Raw genomic sequence first — 24,838 nt, 5'->3', positions numbered from 1 at the left:
GATCCCCTACAATTTACTTCCCAACTTGCCAGTAGAGCTTTCAAAAATCACTTGTTCTCACCACCTAGGAGTATACTCAACATCTCCTTAAAGTCTGGCTATGAAGCATAGCCCAGATACATGGAATTATTTCTCCTAAGTTCCTAGTTTCTCCTCCCAAGTCAAATGGCATTGGAAATACTCACTTCCTATAAGGAAAACCAGAGATGATGGTCTTACCCTATAGTAAAAAAAGTTACTCATTTTTTTTTAATAAAATCATGTCAAACATTACATTTTCTTTTTTTAACAGAGAGAGAGAGAATTTTTAATATTTATTTTTTAGTTTTCGGTGGACACAACATCGTTGTTTGTATGTGGTGCTGAGGATCGAACCCGGGCCGCACGCATGCCAGGCGAGCATGCTACCACTTGAGCCACATCCCCAGCCCAAGTTACTCATTTTTATAGCACAATACAATAGGCACAGACAGAACCACACTTGGACAAAGTGCCTTTGGGGCACAGAAGAGAATATGAAGAACTGTTAAAGGTGAGCTTTCTTCCAGAAAGTCTAGTCCTGGTCTAGAATGATCTCCCGTGCTCTGAAAACTATAGTCTATGTAGCTATACACTCAATTTTAAAATGCTGTATACTGTTCTTTAGTTATTTCCCAACAAAAGTATAAATACCTCTAGGTCAGAAATCCTCCTTTTCTAATATTCCTTCACCCATGGAACCAGACATAGGAGACATTTATGTAGGTATAGGGAAAATACCTATCAGTATGATTAATTAATAATGTCACAAATTCCTATTAGCTTAGAAGAAATGGTCCTCTATGAGTAGGAAGCAAAGATCTTGTTTTGGCTGGATGCCTAAAGTGACAAAATCAACTTAAGATAATATCTAAAGTGTCCCATCCCACCCATTTGCCTGGAATATGTGCAGAGTTTTTTTGTGGTGCTGGGAATTGAACCCAGGGCCTTGGGCATGCAAGGCAAGCACACTACCAACCAAGCTATATCCCCAGCCCACATGTGGTTTTCTTACTCTTGATTTTCCAAAACATTCTGGAGGGAGAAAAATGTCTAAGGAAGGGATAAGATATTGCCTTCCAGATCCAAACTGACCAAATATTCAATTCTTACAGGTCTAATATAAATAAAGAGTTTTTCATAATGAGGCCTTAGTTGGTTCCCAGTTCCTACTTTCTAGTCTTGTGCTCCTTCAGGAAGAGTACAGCTGCATGTAAATGCCTCTGCCACACCCAGAAGCCTTATGATCACTTCCTTAAAGCAATTTTTCTGTACAGTAGTTTTTAAGATAATGGCCATGGTCCCTCAGGAACAGTACTATTGTTTAGAACACCAGAACCACTCCAATGTGAAGGAGCTAGGAACTTATGTTTTAGGCCTTATTGACTTTGAAAGTATATAGGTGCTTTTGTTTCCTTTGGTAATTTTTTCTTACAACAGAAAGGGTTTAGGAATATGTATGCATGCATGTGAGGAGCCACATTGAGTAACCAAGCCTTCCAGTCCTGATGCACCATAGGGATCTGAAAAATCACTGAAGTCTGGCTTGGTAGTGCCATGATTTGCGACTTGGTCCCCCACCCCCACCCACTTCAGATAACAAGAAGGTTCTCTTTGTGGGGCATGCCCCTAGGGTTGAGTTACACTCACCTGTTCCCTTGTAGTCTTGCCCCTTCTGCCCTTTTTTGGATAGAACTTTCTAAGAACAAGAGTCCCCCCCCCAATAAAAGCTCACTTCTGATTCTGTTCCTTCTCTTGTGACTTTCTCTTGCTCTTTCTTTTGGGGAGCCTGAGGCTGAGAGCCGGGGAGGCCATCCTGAAGCTTGTGTAAAGGTAAATTGTGTCTTTGTTTTATTTTGTGTCCCTGCAAATTCACATGAGCGATCTTAGTTCAGCTGCCTGCACTGGTCGGGGGCAGCACACGCATTTATGTATGTGTGCATATGTATATGTTAGGTTTCTTAGTCAGGTACTAAATTAAATCCTTTCCTGAAAGACTTTAATTTGGCTCTTGTGCAGAAGTCACATTAGGTATATTAGATGGCTTTATAGTTCCCCAATATTACTTATATCCCTTGTCATGGTGCTATCCTGGGCTATGTGACCCTGAGGTACCAGTTTTGGAACCTGGCCAACTTCTTTTTTTAAAAAAAAGAGAGAGTGAGAGAGAGAGAGAGAGATTTTTTAATATTTATTTTTTTAGTTATCGGCGGATACAACATCTTTGCTTGTATGTGGTGTTGAGGATCGAACCCAGGCCGCACGCATGCCAGGCGAGCGCGCTACCATCCACATCCCTAGCCCCACCTGGCCAACTTTTGAAAGCAACTTTTTTTCTAGCCTGGTCACACAGAAATTCAGACAGCAAGAGACTACTACAGAGACCAGTTGATGCCAAAAAGGAATTGGCAGGGTGGCAGAAACTTAATCCACACAAACAGAAAATGGGTCAGTACATTATGACCTACTAAGAACTCAAAAGCTGCATCAACCTGGGCACAGTGGTACACACCTGTAATCCCAGGGACTTGGGAGGCTCAGACAGGAGGATTACAAATTCAAGGCCAACCTTGACAATTCAGTGAGACCCTGTCTCAAAGTAAAAAAGAGCTGGGAATGTAGCTTTAATCATAGAATATCCCAGTACTGCCAATTATTATTTTTTTACACAATACCTTTATTTTATTTGTTTTTATTTTTACGTGGTGCTGGGGAACAAACCCAGTGCCTCACGCATGCTAGGCAAGCGCTCTACCATTGAGCCACAACCCTGGCCCAGTACTGCCGATTATTTAAAAAAAAAAAAAAAAAAAAAAAAAACTTAAAAAGAATAGTGAGATTAAACCTATAAGAAATTTCAATAATTCTAAACTCACTAATAATTGGTTTCTTATTATGGCTTTCTTGGTAAAACAGGATGGTGTCTCTTAAAATTTTATGAAAGTAAAGCTTTCATACCTTTGATGTGAGGTCCCGATGGAAAATGCCTTTGAAGTGAAGGTAGCTGAGGCCCACTGCTATGTCATAGGCCAGTTTCACCCTCACAGTCCACGGCAAATGCAAGTTACTATCTAGCAACTGTTCCAAGTTCCCAGAGTTGATATACTGTGAAACAGAAGGAAAAACCAACTGTCATTTATCAGAAATGTTTAGTCTGAGATGAAACCACTGGAGAGTAAATACCTAGAAAATAGAGGCTACATGTTTATTTATTTTTTATATTAGATGTTGATGGGAATTTATTTTTTTATTTATATATGGTGCTGAGAATCAAACCCAGTGCCTCACACATGCTAGGCAAGCGCTCTACCTCTGAGCTCAGCCCCAGTCCATATTTACTTATTTTTTAAAAAGTTACCAAGGGCTTGGTCAGTGTTGCACACAAAGATATCTTCCTTCAAAGAGATCACAATATATTAAGGAATATAGACTAATAATATCAAGGGGTAAAAACTAAAAATATAGGTATGAACAGGTATGAGAGTACCATGCAGTGCTGAGGATACACATATTTAGTCAGTCTGGGCATGTCAGAGGAAATAATCAGAAAGGATGACCTGGGTAGCATGAAAGGAGAATAATCTAAACAGAAGAGAGCAGCACATAAATTACAGGTTAAGTACATGGTGTATTTAGGAAACTAATTTATTCAGTGTGGCAAGAGTGCATGAATGAGGGGCTAGGGATGTGGCTCAAGTGGTAGCACTCTCTCCTCACATACATGAGGCACTGGGTTCGATCCTCAGCACCACATAAAAATAAATAAGTGAAATAAAGGCATGATGTCCATCTACAACTAAAAAATAAATATTAAAAAAAGAGTGTATGAATGAATAAGGAGGTGAGGCTGATATGTTTTGCTAAAATACATGGACTTTATCCTGTCTCTAGGGAATAAAAGAGGAATTTTAAGCAGGGGAGTAACATGGGTCATATTTACTTTTTAAAGATAAGATCATTTTAGCAATGCTATGATAGATGGATGAGAGTGCAGAATACAGAGAAGGGGAAACAGGACAGTAGTATAATAATCTCAATAAGAGAAAGTCTTCTGAGTTAAAAAGATAGAGGAGGCATTAGAACAAGGCAAGATTCAAAAATATATTTACATGGCAGGATAAAAAAAAAAAAAAAAAAAGAACCCTTCATGCTGGGCATGGGGGCACTTACCTGTAATTCCAGAAGCTCCAGAGGCTGATGCAGGAGGATCACAAGTTCAAAGCCAGCCTCAGCAACTTAGTGAGGCCCTAAGCAATTTATTGAGACCTTGTCTATAAATTAAATATTAAAAAGGGATAGTGGGGCTAGGGATGTGGCTCAAGCGGTGACGCGCTCGCCTGGCATGTGCAGGGCGCTGGGTTCGATCCTCAGCACCACATAAAAATGAAATGAAGATGTTGTGTCCACCGAAAACTGAAAAATAAATATTTAAAAAATTCTCTCTCCTTAAAAAAACAAATAATAATAAAAAAAATAATAAAAAGGGATAGGGATGTGGTTCAGTGGTTAAGCACCCTTGGGTTCAATCCCTGGTACCAAACAAAAAACCCTTCATGTTTACCTGGATTGGGGGACAAGAACAATAAAAAGCTGTAGGATGATCCCAGGCTACTAGTACCTGGATATCATTATTTATAGTTATAGATGGACACATAGCTTTATTTTATTTATTTATCTTTATGTGGTGCTAGGGATTGAACACAGGGCTTCACACATGCTAGGCAATTGCTCTATCACTGAGCCACAACCCCAGCCTTGGATATCATTATTAAATATCCAGAATATAGGGAGAGGAATAAATATTAGAAGCAGCAGCAGCAAAGTTAAAAGACATGAGGTCAGCTGGGCCATGTTGAATTTAAGGTACTTTGTAGGGCAACTGAAGTAGAGATGGCCTTTAAAGAGTCAGTTTAAAATTGAGAAAGAGGGCAGAAGACTGTCATTTAGGAGGCAACAACATTGAGCTGAAGCAGTCATTGATGCCAAGGAATTCAAGACATTGTCCAGGGTTAACACATAGGTAAGAAATTAGAATCCTGAGGGACAAGAAAATATAAAGCAGCAGCAGAAAAAGAAGAACCAAGCAAGAAAGTCATCTCAGGCTGGGTGTGGTGTTGCACACCTGTAATCCCAGCGGCTCAGGAGACTGAGGCAGGAGAATCGATCGAGAGTTCAAAGCCAACCTCAGCAAAAGTAAGGTGCAAAGCAACTCAGTGAGACCCTGTCTTTAAATAAAACACAGAATAGGGCTGGGGATGTGACTCAGTGGCCAAGTGTCCCTGAGTTCAATTGCTGGTATCCCTGTCCCCATGCCAGAAAGAAAAGAAAGTCATCTCCAAAGACAAGAAGAACATTCCAAAAAAGAAATGACCAACAGTATCAAATGCTATAGATCAAGTAAGATGTGCTTGAAAGAGTTCACTAAATTTGCAATTACAAAGTCACTGGCAACTATGATCAGAGCAATTTCAGTGAAATGGGTAAGACCAAAGGAGTGAATAGGAGATAAGGCTATGGAAAAGCTACATGAAGATGTACTCTTTCAAGCAATTTGGTTGTGCTGGGCACACGCCTGCAATCCCAGTGGCTCAGATGGCTGAGGCAGAAGGATTGCAAGTTCAAGGCCAGCCTCAGCAACTTAGCAAGGCCCTGTCTCAAAATAAAAATTAAAACAGGCTAGATGTGGCTCAGTCGTTATGTGCCCCTGGGTTCAATCCCTAATACCACACCCTGCCCCCACAAAAAAAAAAAATCAAGTAATCTGGTTGTTCTTTGTCATTTCTTCATAATCATGAAGCACTTCTTTGATTGAATCCATGCATACTCTACCACTGAACTACATCCCTAGCCCTTTTTATTTTTGATTTTGAGACAGTGGTTGACTAAGTTGCTGAGGCTGGTCTTGAACTTTCAATCCTTCTGCCTCAGCCTCCCAAGTAGCTGGGATTACAGACACGTGCCACCACACTTGGCAACAGCAAGTAATTTTTGCAGCTAATATTTATAAAGTGTTTATAATGTGTCAGATACTATTCTGAGGACTTCATGTATATTATTTTATCTACACAACAAACCTATGAAGTAAGTGTACTAAGAGACTTAAGTATCCCTTACCTGCAATGTTTGGGACCAGAAATGCTTCCGATTTCAGAGCTTTTCTAATTCTGGAATATGTGTATAGTGTTTATCTGTGTTACTCTCATTTTACAGAAGGCATTTAAAGGTTAAGCAACTTATTCAAGGTTACCCAATTATTAAGTGGCAAGTCAGGAAGACAATACAATCTGGCTCCAGAGAAAAAGCTCTTTACAACTACATTACATCAAAGAGTTAAAGACAGTGGTGACTGAGTCAGAGAGCTTCATGCACAATAGGAATTAAAAAATAAATATAACTCTATAGGATGTATTATTTCCAATATTCTCCCAAGTAGAAAAAGGGGCAGATTCCCCTAAGAGTAAAATTTGTCTCTAATGCTTTTAGGGTGGGGATGACATTGAATTTACAAAGGAATGGGGAACCTAAAAGGATAAGAGGTGAGAGATTTGAATTCTAGTCTAATTATGCCTCCTGCTAGCCCCATTTAACTCTGGACAAATCAACTAAAAGGCTGTATCTCCTTGGGTTTTCCCATCTATTAAGTAGGTTTGATAACCTCTGATTCACCTAATTAATGAAGTTACTACGAGAATCTAATAATTTTTCTGATGTGGTAACGTAAGCACCAAAAAGAACCAGCTGGGGGCAGCATCATGCAGCACATCTGATTCCTTTAAGAGATGGATCAGGTTTGGTGGGGTGGAGAGAATGACTAAAGATACACCTTCTTACTTCTCAAAAGGGAAACCTGTCCATCTGCTTCATCCTGTTTGATAACTCATCTTTTAAAATCTTAAAATCATGTGTAATGAAGCACAATATCTTCTTTTCTTCACTCTAGCTAAATCTGCCCAAGGTTCACATTTAAGGTGTTTATTAGCTGGAAAAAAAACTGAACTGGTAAACTCCAAACTATATGGGGGTAACAAAGCTGACATCTAATCTTGCAGTCAAGTTTCTTTAGCTCTAAGAGTCAAAATGTCTGAAGAGGTAAAAGTTCACTTCTTTGGCACAGTGAGAATGTGACATAGAAGGCTAATTTTCAGGAAACACTCAGGTTCACCCCCAGTGAGTGTTAACACTGTATGTGCAGTGATAAGACTCTCTGAAGGCCAGATGAGGCCAGGACTCTTGGTTTGGTTCAGAGAAACACAGGGTCTGTTCAGCCATGTCTCTGAAAATCTAAGAAATTCACAGACCAAGCCAGAAGGTGGAGAGCATAAGAAAAGGTGGGATAAGATGAAGAATCATACTAAAAGACTCTGGCCTTTCCAGACAAGATGGAAAAAGCACAAACCAGGACCAGAGAGGAAAACAAATGAAGTTTATTTTTTAAACCCATTTATTTTGCTTGCCTGTGATGAATACATTGGTGGAACTGATAAGCCTTCGGCACTCAGAAACCACAACTTCTCAACTTTACAATGTCTTAAGACCTGTACATGTATGAAGAAAGGAAGTTCCTGATCTGCCAGCAAGGAATATTTCTAGGTTGCTACAATGCTATGTGCCCATTAGTTGGAACACTCCCTTCCCAGAAGCAACTCCTATTACAGACTCAGCTGTGTAGCCTCTAATCAAAGCCCTCAGTGGGAAGCAAAGGTAAGAGCAATTGCACTGGCACATTCAGCTTTCCCAGATGGGATAACAGATGCTCAGCTTTTGTTTTCTTCCAAACTACTCCCTTGGGCAGCCCTATGGGACAATCTAAGGCACTGGCCATTAAAAAAAAAAAAAAAAAATCAATTAATTAATTAACTAATTAATTCATTTTATTTTTGCAGTACTGGGGATTAAACCCAGGGGCACTCTAACACTGAGTTCCATCCCTGCCCTTTTTATTTTTTGAGACAAGATCTTGCTAAATTCCCAGGCTGGCCTCCAACCTGTGATCCTCCTGCTTTAGCTTCCTGAATCTGGGATTACAGGCATGTGCTATCACAGCCAGTGCACTGGTAATCTTTAAATAATTTAGAGAAGCTTTATCATTTTTTACTGTTTTATTTTTTAAATTTTTTTGGAGTTGTAGATGGACAGAATGCCTTTATTTTATTTGTATATGGTTCTAAGGATCGAACCCAGTGCTTCACACATGCTAGGCAAGCGCTCTGCCACTGAGCTACAGCCTCAGCCCTATTATTGTTTTATTTTAAACTTTAAATCCAGAAAGCCTTATCAATCAATCAAATGTTGTAAGTACTTCAGTATATCTCCACATCTCTGCAACTGTTATCTATAAACCTATACCAACTTTACCTATACCAAAACCTGACTCTTTCCTTCTTGGTCTAATATTATAATAAAATTTCTTCCACTTTCTTTTTTTTATATAAAAATACAGTTTGCTCATTAGATATCGAAATAAAGTAACATTAACATTGTTTACAAAACAAAAATCAACATTTTGCAAAATTTTTGAAGAGCCCAGCATTTAAATAAAAGATGTATTTAAAGTAGATCATTACAAAATAAATTGAATTTTCTGGGTAAAGAGTTGGGGATTTTAAAATAATACTTAAAGTAATTTAAATAGTAATGACAATAGTATTGATACCACTATTCTAAAGTGCTTTCGTATATTCTTCTACACAAATATATATTTATATAATCATCACACATTTTCAGTATTATATTCAACTTAGCATTACTCATTTTCAATATTTCTATGTAGTCTTTTTTTAAAATTTTTTAGATGTTGATGGATCTTTATTTTATTCATTTATTTATATATGGTGCTGAGGTTCAAACCCAGTGCGTCACACGTGCCAGGCAGGTGCTCTACCACTGAGCCACAACCCCAGCCCCTCTGAGATGTAGTTTTCATAATTAAAAAAAAATTTACTTGTTCTAATAAGTTATACATGATAGCAGAATGCATTTTGATTCACTGTATTTATTTGTGTTTAACACCTGGCTTCATTAAAGGTATCTTTTCTTAGAAAGCACTCAATAACCAAATATGTGCTGTTAATTAAATAATGTTATGTAAATAAATTACTAAAAATGTAAAAAATCATTTTTTTTTATATCAGATGCCAATGTTCCCCCCCCCCCAAAAAAAAAATCACCAGAAGGAAAGGTTAAGTAGACACTGAGGTTTTATACTTAGGAATATAAATTCAGGTTATTTCTACAACATTTTTTGTTTTGTTTTGTTTTTTGAGACAGGGTATTTCTATGTTGTCCAGGCTGGTCTCAAACTCTCAGACTCAGATAATTCTCCCACCTTGTAAGCTTAGTCCCAGGCATGTACTACAACATCCGACTTACTTTAATAAAAAAACTCCTCTTATTCCACTTCCACATGAAAATAAGAACCTGTCTATTTACATGAACATTGTATCTCCCTGTGTTTAGAACAGTGCCTGGCATATAGTAAATGTGGGTATATAAAGATAAATAAGACTTGGTTTACACCTTTAAAAAGTTCAGTAAGAGACACAAGGGTAAGCAAATACCACCAATAACTCTATAGCACAAATAAACACTGAGGGTATGAAAATGGAGACTAACTCTGCCTAGGAGTTTAAAAAGTTTCAAAGGGGAAATAACATCTGTGCTAGATCCCAAAGGATAGTTAGGAGTTGGTGCTATGAACTGAATTCCTTGCCCAAATTTATATGTTGAAACCTAATGCTCAAAATTATGGTATCAAGGCCTGTGGATTTTGGGAAGTTAAGGGGTCATCAGGGTGGAAGCCTCATTAATGGGATCAGTACTCTAATTATTAAAGAGGGGAAAGGTGAGAAGACAGCATGTTGGTGCCCCTAGAATTCTTTAGAACCTTCTATTATCTAGGGACACAGTGAAAGGTTGTCCATCTATGAACTATTGCAATGGGTCCTTAACAGATACCAAATGTGTCAATGCATTGATTTTGGACTTCCCAGCCTTCTCAACTATGAGAAAAATACACTTCTGTTTATAAGCCACCCAGTCTATTGTATTTTGTTATAGCAGTCCAAATGGACTAAGATAGTTGTCTACAAAGAGTATAGGCTCCTCCCATGTACCCCCAGTAAGGTCTGGTGGGTACCAACTCAGGTGCAGGCAGACACATAAACATGTTCACACACAGAATACTCTGGAACAGCTCTAGGCAATGTTCACTGCCCCCTGAGATAATATTAATTATACCCAGGATTTCTGTTCAGCAAGACTAGTAGCCTCACCTAATCATAACCAACCATTTCAATGTACTGATACCTGTAACCAATCAAGTTTACTTCTGAACAATGGTTCAAAGGCATTCAAACAAGGTTTGAAGAAAATATCAACTGTAAGAATTATTCCTTTTTGAAAAACACCCAACTGGATTGGAGCTAGAGTACTTACCCATGGTAGATAATTGCTGTAATTCACACAGCAAAGATTATTGCTGCCACCTAATTTGTAGGGTTGTGCTAAGGAAGATCTGTCCACCCCTCTATCTACCTCCCTACACAAACACTGAAAATCTGCTAGGTAAAAACACAAAGACAAATGGGGCTAGTCTCTGCACTTAGTTCACAGTTTAACTCAGATCATATCTAGAAAAGATGACACATAATCAACAAACGTTCTTTCCACACTTGCAAATAACACGATCAGACATTTTACACAGAAATATCATTTTAAGTCTTTTTTCTATAGGTATATTCCAATTATTTTTAAATTTAATTTATTTATTTTATGTGGTGCTGAGGATCAAACCCAGAGCTTCACACCACAACCCCAGCCCTAGAAATATAATTTTAATAGTGGTATAAAAGCTGTATGGAAAGGCCAAGAAGAAATTGAGGCTAGGAGAACAGTTAGAAGGCTTCAGGAATCATCCAAGTGGGAGGTAACAAAGGCCTCAATAACACCATGGCAGCAAGAATGAAAAGAAGGTTAATGTCAGAGAGACATCTTAAAGGTAGAATCAAGGAGCAGGGGTTGTGGCTCAGTGGTAGAGCGCTTGCCTAGCATGTGTGCGGCACTGGGTTTGAGTCTCAGCACCACATATAAATAAAGAAAATAAAGGTCCGCTGAAAACTAAAATAAACACACACACACACACATATACACACAATAAATAAATAAATTTTTAAAGGTAGAATCAATAGAATTTGGTGTTTGGTCAAAGGCAGGAAATTATTTTATTTATTTTAAAAAATAATTATCTTTTAGTTGGACACAATATATTTATTTATTTATTTTTATGTGGTGCTGAGGATCGAACCCAGGGTCTCACATGTGCTAGGCAAGCACTCTACCACTGAGCTACAACCCCAGCCCAGGAAATAATTTTAAAAGAAAGGTACACAAAGTTAAGTCCAGCACAATGCTTATTATCCCCACCATAAATATCTTACATCATTACCCTATCACTTAGGTTATTCCATTAACTTTCTAACTAATCTTCTTGCCCCCCTTTACATCTCTTTTTTTTGGGAGGGGGTGAGTAGCAGGTATTGAATTCAAGGGCACTCAAACACTGAGCCACATCCCCAGCCATTTTTTGTATTTTATTTAGAGACAAAGTCTCACTAAAGTTGTTTAGTGTTTCACTTTTGCTGAGGCTGGCTATGAACTCTTGATCCTCTTACCTCAGCTTCCCAGGCTGCTGGGATTACAGGTGTGTGCCATGGAACCTGGCTTCCCCTTTTCATCTTTTTTTTTTTTTTTAATATTTATTTTTTAGTTGTAGTTGGACACAATACCTTTATTTATTTACTTTTATGTGGTGCTGACAATCGAACCTAGGGCCTTGCAGTGCTAAGTGAGTGCTCTACCACTGAGTCATAACCCCATAACCCCATTCCTCCCCTCTGTATCTTAAAAAGATTTAGTCCTTGGGCTGGGTTGTGGCTCAGTAGAGCATTCGCCTAGTACGTGCGAGGCCTTGGGTTTCATCCTCAGCACCACATTAAAAAATAAATAAATAAAGGTATTGACAGTTACAACAACAACAACAAAAGATTTAGTCCTTAATTCCAATTTACTTTTCACTATATAGCCAAGATAATTTTTCTGAAATACCAATACGAAGCCACTCCTTTATAACAATTATTCAATGATGCTCTCTTACTTTTAGTATAAACCCACAATTCTGGGGGCTGGGGATGTGGCTCAAGCGGTAGCGCGCTTGCCTGGCATGCGTGCGGCCCGGGTTCGATCCTCAGCACCACATACAAACAAGATGTTGTATCCGCCGATAACTAAAATAAAATAAATATTAAAAAAAAAATTTAAAAAAAAATAAACCCACAATTCTGAGCATATCATACAAAGCCTTTCACTCCTATTTATGAAAGTCTGATCCAGTTTACCTGCACGTTTGTCCACATTGCTGATCACTTTACCTAGAATACCCTGCCCCCACCTACACCTGGCTAATATTCACTCATTCGTGAGGATTCAGTTCCATTTCGTGGAAACCCACAGGCAGGGCTGCAGTTAAGAATGACCTTCTAGGCCAGGCACAGTGCATTCCAATAATCCCAGCAATTTGGGAAGCTGAGGCAGGAGGATCACAGTTTCAATCCAGTGATACCCTATCTCAAAAAAATAAAAAGGTCTGGGGATATAGCTCAGTTGTAGAATACCCTTGGGCTCAATTTCCAGGACTGGAAGAGAAGAAAAAGAAAGGAAGACATTCTACACAAAAGCAACACACAGTTAAGAAAATGATGCAGATGTTGGTAGTTCTGCTTTCTTTTTTCTTTTTTATTAACCCTTTCTGCATAAGTAGGGGGAAAGGAATCTGTAAGTTGAGATGGGAAATTCAGTATAATAGAGAAGTCCACAGAATACAGATTTAGACTACCTAGGACTAAATCTCATCTCTGACTATCACTAATTGAATGGATTACCCAATTTCTTTAGTAGACTTTTATAAAATGGGAATAATCATAGTACCTAACCAAAGCATTATTATGAAGATTCAAGGAGCTGATGTACATAAAAAGTGAAGAACAAAAGTGAGCAATTGATATATATAAAAGGTGCAGTGCTGGGAATCAAACCCAGGGGCCTTATATATGCTAGATGAATGCTCTACCACTGAGTCACACCATAACCCTGTTGTTATTATTCTTATTATTATGTTTATTATTAGTGCAGAAGTTTTGGAATACCAAGATGAAGCATCTATAGTTAATTTGGCAGACAGTGAAGGCTACTTAAGATTTATAAATAAAGGTATAATATGATGTGATGGGGGTTAGAATATGTTTCCCTAAAAGAATATACTCAAGTCCTAAACTCTAGTACTTGTATTGGAAATAGGGTCTTTGTAGATGTAATCAAGGTAAGATGAGGTCAACAGGAGTAGGATGGGCCCTTAATCCAATATGACTGGTGGCCTTATGAAAAGAGGAAGAAGAAAGTGGTCTCGGTAGTGCATGCCTGTAATCCCAGTGGCTCAGGAGGCTGAGAGGTAAGAGGGCTGAGAGTTCAAAGCCAGCCTCAGCAAAAGTGAGGCACTAAGCAACTCAGTGAAACCCTATCTCTAAATAAAATACAAAATAGGGCTGGGGATGTGGCTCAGTGGCCAAGTGCCCCTGAAAACTCAATCCCTAGTACCCCCCCCAAAAAAAAAGGAAGAAGAGACACAAACATAAGGGAAAATATCATTTGATGATGGGAGTAGAAAACGCAGAGGAAGAATCTAAAGGATTTAGCAACTGAGTGGTAGATATGACAACTGAGAAAAAAGGAGTCAAAGGCAACTCAGAGATCCCAAAGTTAGATGTTCAGAGCCTCAATGAAAAGAGATCCCAGAATCTTATCTTACTTATTGTGCCATCAATAAGCCAGAAAACCTAGCATCAGTGTCAATAATCATAGTAGCTAAATCAGTGGTTTAGCAGATCCTGGCTCTGTGGCTGGGTCTTCTACAGAGGAGGGTCTGGGTCCTGACCTAGTTCTCACTGTAGCCCAATAATGCCTTTGTGCTGGCCACTGTATGTTTGTTGGTCAGTTCTAAACACAAAGACTAGCAGATATCCCATCCTGTTGGTTTGGTTTAAAGAAGAAAAGATAGCTTTGTTACCTCCCTGGGTAATTCCAGGACAGGCATTCCAAGAGCACCCTGTGGGAGGCTTGTGCTCCAAAGGATCTTCCTGTTCTCAGTTGAAAATCCACAGCCACTGTAAGAATACATCCGCCAAAGCCTGAGTTTGCCTTGGTATATTACCTTTCCTTCTAGGTTGTTCACTCAGGCCTGCCTGACTTAAACAGTCAGTAGTAATGAGGTGACTCAAAAAAGAAAAGGGCCATTAGTTCTAGCTACAAAGTAAAAGGATTTGACTAACCCAAAATGTTTCAGAATATTTAAATGTTTCATTCTTTCTGACTTCACATGTGCTTATCTTACTTCCCAGGATACCCTTCTTCCCCATTGTAGCTTTTCTAATTTTTTTTTTTTTTAAACTGAGGATAGAACCCAGAAATGCTTTACTACTGAGCTACATACCCAGCACCACCCTCCTTTTATTTTTAGATTTTCTTATTTGAGACAGATTCTTGCTAAGTTGCTTAGGGTCTCACTAAATTGCTGAGGCAGCCTGGAACTTGCAATCCTCTAGCCTCAACCTCCTGAGTTGCTAAAATTATATATGTAAGTCACCACTCCTAGCTGTTTTGCTAATTTTTATTTATCCTTCCAAACCCAGCTGAGACTTCTTATTCTGGAAAACATTCCCTGATACTCCATTACTCAATTCCGTATTTTGTACCTTTTGTGCCACTTCTGCATCCTGTAAATATCTCCACGCCTGCCTTTTTTTTTTTTTTGGGTGTGTGTGTGTGTGTGTCAGGGGTGGGTACTAGAGATTGAGCCCAGGGCCACTTTATCAATAAGCTATATCCCAGCCCTCTTTATTTAATTTTGAGACAGGGTCTCACTACATTGCTGAGGCTGGCCTAGAGCTTGTAATCCTCCTGCCTCAGCCTCCCAAGTCACTAGGATTATAGGTATGCACCAGTGTTCCTGGCTCTACTCTTCCTTATCATGTAATAACTTTGGTTATAGGGACCAGGTCTCACTTTGTAAGCCCAGAATCCACTAAAGTGAATAGTAAACAGTTGAATGAACAAAGGTATAATAAAGTGTATTTAAATAAAAGGTTTTTAATTTCCTTTTTTTATTGGAATTCCCTCAACTCCAGCTTAGAATTACTTATGAAAAAAAAACGTAATTTAAGGGCTGGGGGTGTAGCTCAGTGTTAGAGTGTGCTTGCCTAGCATGTTTAAGGACCTGGGTTCAATTCCCAGTAAGATAAAAAAGAAAAGCATACTTTTAGAGGAATTTTCTGATAAAATGTCATGCAAAAACAAACATAATGCCTGCTATATGGTAGGCACTGAATATAAAGTGATAAAATAATATTTGGCCAATCAGTAATATAAAGTTCTAAGGATACTTTTACCCTTACCCTATCATAGACTTCTCAAAATAGTTAGTATCCTTTAAACATATGGAAAATATAACTGAGATCTCCTTTTGGAAAGTATAGAAGATATTTCTTTTATCAGCAGTTTCTAAAAGGCAAGTAGAAGGCAGACATAGAAATATCTCCCCTCTATTTTTGGGGGGAGGGGTGTACCATGGATTAAACTCAGGGGCACTCAACCACTGAGCCACATCCCAGCCCTTTTTGTATTTTATTTAGAGACAGGGTCTCACTGAATTGCTTAGCACTTCACTTTTTGCTGAGGTTGGCTTTGAACTTAACGATCCTCCTACCTCAGCTTCCTGAGCTGCTGGGATTACAGGTGTGTGCCTCAGCACCCAGCTCCCCCTCTTCACTCATACTTCTTACATACCGATACTGAGTATGACCCATTCACCACTAGTCTTTGTGTTTAGAGCTAACCAACAAAAATACAGTGGCCAGTGCAAAGGCACTTTTGGGCTACAGTAAAAACTAAGTTATATGCTTGTTCAGCATACCTAAAGTAGTATATGTGTTTTTCTGTGCATTTAAATGATTATATAAGAAGACCCTTTATGCACAAGATTCAAAAAATATAATTGCTGGCTGAAGATATAGCTCAATAGTAGAGTACTTGTTTAGCATGTACAAGGCAATGAGTTCTATCCTAAACACTGAAAAAGATTACACTTTCTCTGCAGATTATAACTCTTATATCAAACATTTCACAATCAAAATAAAAATATTAAGGTAAACAATTAAAAGATAAACCTGCAAGGGCTGGGGCTATAGTTCAGTGGTAAAGCACTTGCCTTGCATGTGTGAGGCAATGGGTTTGATCCTCAGCATCACATAAAAATAAATAAAGATACTGTGTGTTCATCTACAACTAAAAAAAAAAAAAAACAATTAAAAAGATTATTAACCTGCAAATCAAATCTTAAAGAAATAAGCCAGCAATCAATGGGTTAGGCATTTTAAAAAATTAATTAATTCCTCTTTTTTTTTTTTTTAATCTTTTGGCAGGGGGTGGTGCTAGGGTGATGTGGTAATAAGCATCCTCTTTACCACTAAGCTACAACCCAACTTCTAAACATGATTTCAGTCAGGCCAGATCTTTTAACTACTCCATTCAGTCTGCTTTTCTATCTCAAAATCTAGGAGAACTTTACCGCAACATATAGTTGGGACCAAGTTCTAAAGCACTGTTCCCTTCAGCCTGCTATCTCACATATACAACCCTTGTACTCTCCCTGGGTCAAGACAGGAACCTTTGATATTCAGTACTGGGCTCAGAATGAACAAAGCAATCTGTTAAGGAACACAACGTACCCTGACCCAGCCACACTAGATCTGAGGAGTAGGGTCTTGATAGTAGTTAAAATGAAAAGAGAAACCAAAAGAGGTTAAGTTTACATATATATAGACGATGGACCTTTATATTCATTTATATTCACTTATATGTGGTGCTGAGAATTGAACCCAAGGCCTCACACATGCCAGGCAAAAGGGCTCTACCACTGAGCCACAACCCCAGCCCAAGGTTAAGTTTTTAATTAAGGTGATTTATATCAAAGGAGACCCTGTCCTCAAATGAACTAATCCTTTCTTCTGCCTCCTCAGCTACTATTTAGCCTCTGTTTAAGGAAAAAGTCAAGCAAAAGTTTTAAAAGAGCTGGAAATGCAATTAAATGGTAGAGTGCTTGCTTAGCAGGTGCAAGGTTCCAGATTCAATCCCCAGTACCACACACACACACAAAAAAAAAAATTAAAGGAAGTAAACTCCAAACACAAAAATACAAATGGTAGAGAGAGGGAACAAAGATTTCCGATTTGCCCTGGAAAGATTCAGCTTCCCACGACAGTTGTCCCTGTAAGTGCAGGCAGAAATTTCCTCTAAGGATAAGTAACCAAATTCCCTCAAGTTCAGAGAAGTTCAAAAAGACTACTTGGAATTATCTACCCAAATGAAAGAGTGGGAAGAGAGAACCCAGCCAGTTCCAGTTCTACAGCACAGAAAAGATTTCAGGTCTGGGACAGACAGAAATATAAGGACCATCTACACCCTAAAGGAAAAACAGAAGAGTCTTTTCTTTTACTCAGTTTCAGACCATCTCAAGCGTCAGAATGAGAGAATAAATGAATGAAACGGGAAGGATAATTTTGTTGAGGGAGTGGTGTTGGTAATCAAACCCAGGGCCTCACACATGCTGAGCATGCAATCTAACACTGAGCTATACTTCCAACCAGATGGATAATTTTTTGAATGTAGTAAATCTAGATTTATTTTACCTTTTTTTCCCCCCAATTAATCATTTCTCTACTTTTTTGTTATTGTGGTGGGGACTGAACCTGGAGTGCTCGTGATTTGTACGATACCACCTATATTTTAAAATTAGCATTTTGGCTGTTCTGTAGAAAATTTACTATAACAGGACAAAAGTGGAGACAAGTAGACCACTTAGGAGGAACTTGATTTACTTCTGATGAGAGATGAGATAGCCTGAATAGGGGTGGTGTCTGTGAAGATGCTTAGAGATCTGTTTTTGGAGATAGGAATGCAAGGTCTTGGTAGTGACTTTGATAAGAAGGAGAATGTGGGGCTGGGGTTGTGGCTCAGTGGTAGAGTGCTCTTCTAGCACACATGAGGCACTGGGTTCGATCCTCAGCACCACATAAAAATGAAATAAAGATACTGTGTCCACCTACAACTAAAAAATTAAAATTAAAAAAAGGAGAATGTGAAATCAAATGATGCCATTGCATCATCATTTACTGAGATATGAGGAATACTTGGGACAGTATAGCTAAAATACTTCCCTTACTTAGCTATGTGCTCTTTAACATTGTAATCAGCAAAGCCTCTTCATTATAGAAAACCAGACTCAGCCTTTGAGCCTTTCAACAACAGCACAACATTGCCTTCTAAGGTTCTTCCTTGGACAAGATCTTACTGGTGTGAGGCAGGTGGTGAGAATAGTATTTATTATTAGGCACTGATGTACAAATGGCATTGAACCTGATCTTACTGAATTTATCTGGAAAGGGTTTCCAAATTCAGTGGCTAGGGGCATTCCCTGCTTCTAGTCATTTAGAATATTTTTGAAATAATTTAACTCAAACTCCTTAAACCCTTCTAGTGACATTATATCTAGATCTGCTGCTTTACTTGAAAGTTGGCCTTGTGGTTAGGGATATTGTTCAGTGATAGAGCACATGTTTAGCATACATAAGGCCCTGGATTCAATCCCCAGCAAGAAAAAACATAAATTGGTCTTAGCTGATTCTCAGAGAGTACCAATGAATGATAGAGGAAAGATAAAAAGTAGGTAAATGGATGGGCTTGGTAGTGTACATCTGTGACCCTAATAACTTGAGAGGTTGAGGCAGGAAGACTGCAAGTTTAAGGCCAGCTTCAGCAACTTACCAAGACCTTGTCTGAAAATAAAAAATAAAAGAGTCAGGAAATATAGTTTAGTGGTAAAATACCCTTGGGAAGGAAAAATAAAAGCTATCCTTGATATTGCCAAATACAATAAATTTTTGGTTAAAAATATTTTCTCATCCAAAAATCTTAGTGGACTGCACTTAATGGGTAACATGTTTGTGTGTATATTTGTGTATGTCTCCAAAGCCCCAGTGCTCGTTTTGTTCTTTTTTAATACACCAGAAATATGTATTTGACTAATCGGCTAACTGGATAGAAAATGAAATGTTGGTCAAATTAGTTACAAAATCAAAGATGACTATGCAAAAGGCATTTTAATTGAACAATGCAAAAATCCATTTAGAAGTTATTCATGAGGCAAAAATTCCAGCCAATCATATAGATACTAAAATGCATTCAAAAATTTATCTCAGCTGGGCACAGTGGCACACAACTGTAATCTAAGGGACTTGGGAGGCTGAGGCAGGAGGAATCAAGTTTGAGACCAACCTCAGCAACTTAGCAAGACGCTGCCTCAAAATAAACAAATAAAAAGGGCTGGGGATGTGGCTCAGTGGTTAAACACCCCCAGATTCAATCCCCAGTACAAGAAAAAAAGAAATAAAGAAAATTTACCTCTATTTCACTTTTTTGATAGCATAAACGTTTTATTAATTTCCCCCCATTCATTCACCTGTATGTGTGTGCACAGGCACAGGGCAGAGCAGGCTACTAAATACAAAGTATTGCTGGGAGAGTAGGAGTATACAAATGAGTAACATATTATCCTTGCTAACCACCAGCAACTAAGTGGTTTTACAAATCATCTTCACCACCTCATTTGGGGCTGGGGTCAGCTGCAGAGCAATTGCCTAGCATGCAGAAAGGCCTGGGTTTGATCCCAGCACCACAAAATAAAAACAAAACAAAAAAAAACAAACATAGATACCTCATCCTTCTTTTTTTTTTTAATAAAAATGGAAATCAAACTCAGAGAATTTAAATGACCTGTTCATGAATATTCAACTAGAAAATGGTGGAGCCTGGATATGTACCCAAGCTCTTTGATCTAAAAACCTGGGTCCCTCCTACTTTAAAACTTTATACTCTTTTTTAAAAAAGTTGTAGGTGGACAGCATGCCCTTATTTGTTTAGTTGTTTTATGCAGTGCTAAGGATCAAACCCAGTGGTTCATACATGCTAGGATAGCACTCTGCCACTGAACTACAGCTCCAGCCCAGGACTTTACACTCTTGTGCAGGGAAATTGAAGCAAAACAACTTTACTACATGTAAGAATATATAATAAAAGTAGTTCAAAGATACTATAGGAGGAGATAAATGAAGGGAAATATTATGACCAAATAAATGGTGTGTGGGGGTGGGGTGGGGGAGGGATTTGGGGAGGGAAAGAAAGACAAAGAATCAGAGGAATGGTTTTCCGAGAGAAAAGTGTCTCTGAGCCAGGGTATGTGTGTGTGTGTGTGGTGTGTGTGTGTGTGTGTGTGTGTGTGTGTGTATGTGTCTTTCTTTCTTTCTAGAAACTAAGCCCAGAGGTTTTCTACTACCAACATCCCCCACCCACCCACCCACTACCCTATCAGCCCTTCTTTTCTTTTTTTGAGACAGGGTCTCTCTAAGTTACCCAAGCTGGCCTTGAACTTGAGCTCTTGAGATTCTCCCATCTTAGCCTCCTGAATTGCTGGGATTACCACCAGGCCCAGCATGTTTCTACTTTTTTTTAAAGTAAATTCCATATTGTTTCTCATAAGGCTATAATAATTTATATTCCTACCAAAAGTGTATGAGAGTTCGCCTTTCTCTGAATCCCAGCCAGCATTTGTTATAGTCTTTTTGGTGACAGTCATTACAACTGGGGTGACATGATATTCCATTGTGGTTCTGATTTGCATTTCCTGATGATCAATGATGGCGAACATTTTTCATATAGCTGTTAGCCATCTGTATATCATCTTCGAGAACTATTCAGATTTTTTGCCATTTTGTTGTTGTTGTTGGTACCGGGGATTGAACCTAGGGGCATTTTACCACATCCCCAGCCCTTTTGATTTTTTATTTTAAGACAGAGTCTTGCTAAATTGCTTGGGGGCCTTGCTAAATTACTGAGGCTGACTTGTGATCCTTAGCTTCCCTAGTCACTGAAATTAAAGGTGTGTACCACCACACCCAGCTTTTTTGCCCATTTAAAAATCATCTTTATTTTTTTATTCCTGAGTTGAGTTCCTTATATTAAAGTCTGGATATTAATCCCTTGATGAATAAATATTTTGTAAATATTTTCTCTCATTCAGTAGGTTGTCTCCTTGCTGATTATTTCCTTTGCTATGCATATTATTCATTTATTCAATTAACAATTATGATAAACAGCTATCATTTGTCAGGCACTGTGCTAGGAATCAACGGATGTCACAGTCCTTGTTCTCAAGAAATTTATTGCTGGGGTTGTGGCTCAGAGGTAGAGCACTCACCTAGCGCGTGCAAGGCCCTGGGTTCGATTCTCAGCACCACATAAAAATAAAGGTATTGCGTTCAATTACAACTAAAAAATAAATATTAAAAAAAAGAAATTTGTTATTTCCATATACAAGCAAATGATCAACTGAAATCAGTGATAAAAACTACTATATTATAGGCGCATAGGAGAGATGCAAAATTATTCTTAGGAGACCAAAACAGGCTTTCTAGTTCATAAAATGATGCATGTCTGCAATCTCAGAGTCTCAGGAGGCTGAGGAAGGAGGATCACAAGTTCTAGGTCAATCTCAGCAATTCAGTGAGACCCTGTCTCAAAATAAAAAATAAAAAGGGCTGGAGGATATAGCTCAATGATAGAGTACCCCTGAGCTCAGTCCCCAGTTTCTCCACTGGTAAAAAAAAAAAAAAAAAAAGAAAGAAAAGAAAGGCTTCCTATAGAGAGTGGTATCTAAGTGGGGTCCTGAGGAATTGATTGGACTAAGAGGAGATGGAAAGGTGTGTTGTTTTAAACAGAGGGGAAGAACTAGTGTGGGAGCCCAAAGATGGAAAGGGTCACATACATTTTGTGAAAATGGAAGAGGTTCAATACAGCTATAGCGCATAGTTCATACCAGAGCAGAGATGATAGAAGTGATTAGTGAGACCCTCAGAGATAAGCAATAGTAAGATCAGATGTTTTGACTTTATTCTGAGAATACTGAAAAGTTATACAATACTTCATAGTTTATGCAGAAAGAATGTTGAATCAGAGCTGCTATTAGTGACTTGTTGCCCAAAAAAATGCAGCTTAAGCAACAATGGAACTTTCCAGGCTAGATCATAATAAAACTTTCAGTTTCCACTTGTGTGGCCTGAACCACTCACCTGTTACCACACTGTCTATCCTAAGATCACCATGCTGTAGCAAGTCCAAGCTATATGAAAATGACCTAGAGAATAAGATACCATGTGGAAAAAGGGGGGGGGGATAAAAGAGTACCTCAGGACTGGACATGTATTGAAGTCATTGAAAGTGGGTCCTACTGGGTGCAGTGGCACACACATGTAATCCTAGTGGCTTGGGTGGCTGAGGCAGGAGGATCATAAGATTGAGGCCAACCTCAGCAACTTAGCAAGGCCCTAGGCAACTTAGTGAGACCCTGTCTTAAAACAAACAAACAGAAAAAAAGGTCTGGGGATGTGGCTCAATGATAAAGAACCCCTGGGTTCAATCCCCAGTGCCAAAAATAAATAAATAAATAAATTTAAAAAATGGGTCCTCCAGTTTAGCTACCCTCACTGACAAAGATGGCTTACAATCCAGCAAAGCCCTTCTAAATACCTGATCTAGAAAATCACATGCAAAATACAATAGTTGTTTTGGAGTAGTTTGTAATGCAACAATAAATAAGGAGAACAGGAATCTTTCTTATTCTAAGCTCAGAGCTTAGTAAAGTGCCTAGCCAGGGGCTGGGATTGAGGCTCAGCGGTAGAGCACTCGCCTCGCACGGGCGGGACCTGGGTTCGAGTCTCAGCACCACATAAAAATAAAGGCATTGTGTTGTGTCTATCTACACCTAAAAAAATAAATATTAAAAAAGACTACTTTGTACTGGGACACACACACAAAAAAGGAAAGCAGCAGGTACAACTAATGGCAATATCACAGCACACCAAGAAATTGGAACCAGGGTTTGGCTGTTCATTTTTATAAATAATGAGTGAGGGCTGGGGATGTGGCTCAAGCAGTAGCGTGCTCGCCTGGCATGCGTGCGGCCCGGGTTCGATCCTCAGCACCACATACAAACAAAGATGTTGTATCCGCCGATAACTAAAAAATAAATATTTTAAAAAAAAATTCTCTTTTAAATAAATAAATAAATAATGCATGAGTTTGGTCCCTGAACCCAGAGAGTTTCCTTTCATTAAAAGCTGTCTGATTATATAAGACTTCTTATAAGTCCAACAAAACCAACTCAGAAGCAACACATATCAACTCACATAAACAAGAAATTCCCAAAGCAATAAAGAAAGAAGGTGTATGGTGGGGTTCTGCAGCAGTCCACAGAACTGATCCACTTCATTACCTCATGAACTAAAAGCATTTCTTCAGTAACAAATATCTGCTTGACTGAGGTGTTTGCTGTAAAAAGACAGTATCACCTCAGCAGCTCAAAGGAATATTACTGCAATTTCAGAATTAGTTGAGTGGTTCTTGTTGCCACAGTGGGGGGAAAATAGTTTTTCAGTGGCAGAAAAGGCAAGAGATAACCCACACACAAAAAAGTACCCCCCACCCCCAATTTATTTGCTGGCTCCTTTGATCAGGAGATCCCACAACTATTTACCCAACCCATTCTCCAAATCTCTAGTCTTCTAGCCGCTGAGACATCCTATACTAATAGGTCCTCAAACTACTTGATTGTAAGGATATTCTTTGTGCTTTTCTTAACAAGCTTAAAAAGAAAAATATAGTGAGATGGCACATAATCTGTCTAGAAGCATCCCTCTCCCTGCCCAGCTACTTTTAGACTACTCCAACCCCCATCCATTTTAGATACAGAAAACATATATTATGCAAATTGGTGGCAAGTTGTTATTTTGTTTGTTTTTGTTTTTGTTTTCTGCTGGAGACTGAACCCAGGGTCTTGTGCATGCTAGGCAAGTAGTCTACCACTGAGTCACTACTACTATCCCCAGCTCAGTCACTACTTTTTTATTATGAAGTACAGCTAGGGCTGGGGATGTGGCTCAAGCTGTAGCGCGCTTGCCTGGCATGCGTGCGGCCCGGGTTCGATCCTCAGCACCACATACGAACAAAGATGTTGTGTCCGCCAAATACTAAAAAATAAATATTAAAAAAAAAAAAAAGGACAGCTAACTTTAGGATGATGTTGATAATGTAAAGACAAAGCATAGAGATGTAAAGAGTAGGGTGTCTTTAGAAATCATCTATTTTGCTGCTGAATTAAATCAACACTTTAATAAAGTGCTGAAATTTCATTTATATGAGTTTTTTGTTGTTTAAGGCCACTTAACTATTTCCTGTTACTTATATTGAATATACCCAATAACTAGAAAACATATTTTTCAAATAACCCAGAATACATAAAAAGTTAGTCAGAACCTAATTCTACAAATACAACATATGCTACACAAAGCCCTGTTGTTTAGCCCTGTTGAATATAAAAATAAATTCAGAATAGCATACAATTGGAAGGGTATAGACTTTGAAACCAGACAAACCTGTATCCAATCATACATTTCTTTAAGCTTAGATTTCTCATCTATAAAACAGATGACACATAGGACCATAGAATTTTTAATTTTTTTTTCGGGGGGGGGGGGCGGGGGTGGTGGCGCGAGTTGCTTAGCACCTTGGTTTTGCCGAGGCTGACTTTGAACTAATGATCTTCCTG

The 24,838-nt window shown here is 38.6% G+C and overlaps 1 protein-coding gene across 4 annotated transcripts in view; it reads right to left on the bottom strand.

The window, feature by feature from the left end:
* Positions 1–24,838, bottom strand: part of Tesk2 (testis associated actin remodelling kinase 2) — a 140,770-nt gene that overhangs the window by 11,921 nt on the left and 104,011 nt on the right. For all 4 annotated transcript variants that reach the window (XM_076860541.1, XM_076860543.1, XM_076860542.1 and 1 more), the window contains one exon: positions 2,977–3,123. In XM_076860541.1, the coding sequence (XP_076716656.1) occupies positions 2,977–3,123 (147 nt within the window). The remainder of the gene's footprint in view (positions 1–2,976; positions 3,124–24,838) is intronic.

This window comes from Callospermophilus lateralis, chromosome 7 (genome assembly GCF_048772815.1).
Source record: "Callospermophilus lateralis isolate mCalLat2 chromosome 7, mCalLat2.hap1, whole genome shotgun sequence".
NCBI classification, from domain to species: Eukaryota; Metazoa; Chordata; class Mammalia; order Rodentia; family Sciuridae; genus Callospermophilus; species Callospermophilus lateralis.
This window is presented reverse-complemented; position numbering and strand designations above follow the sequence as displayed.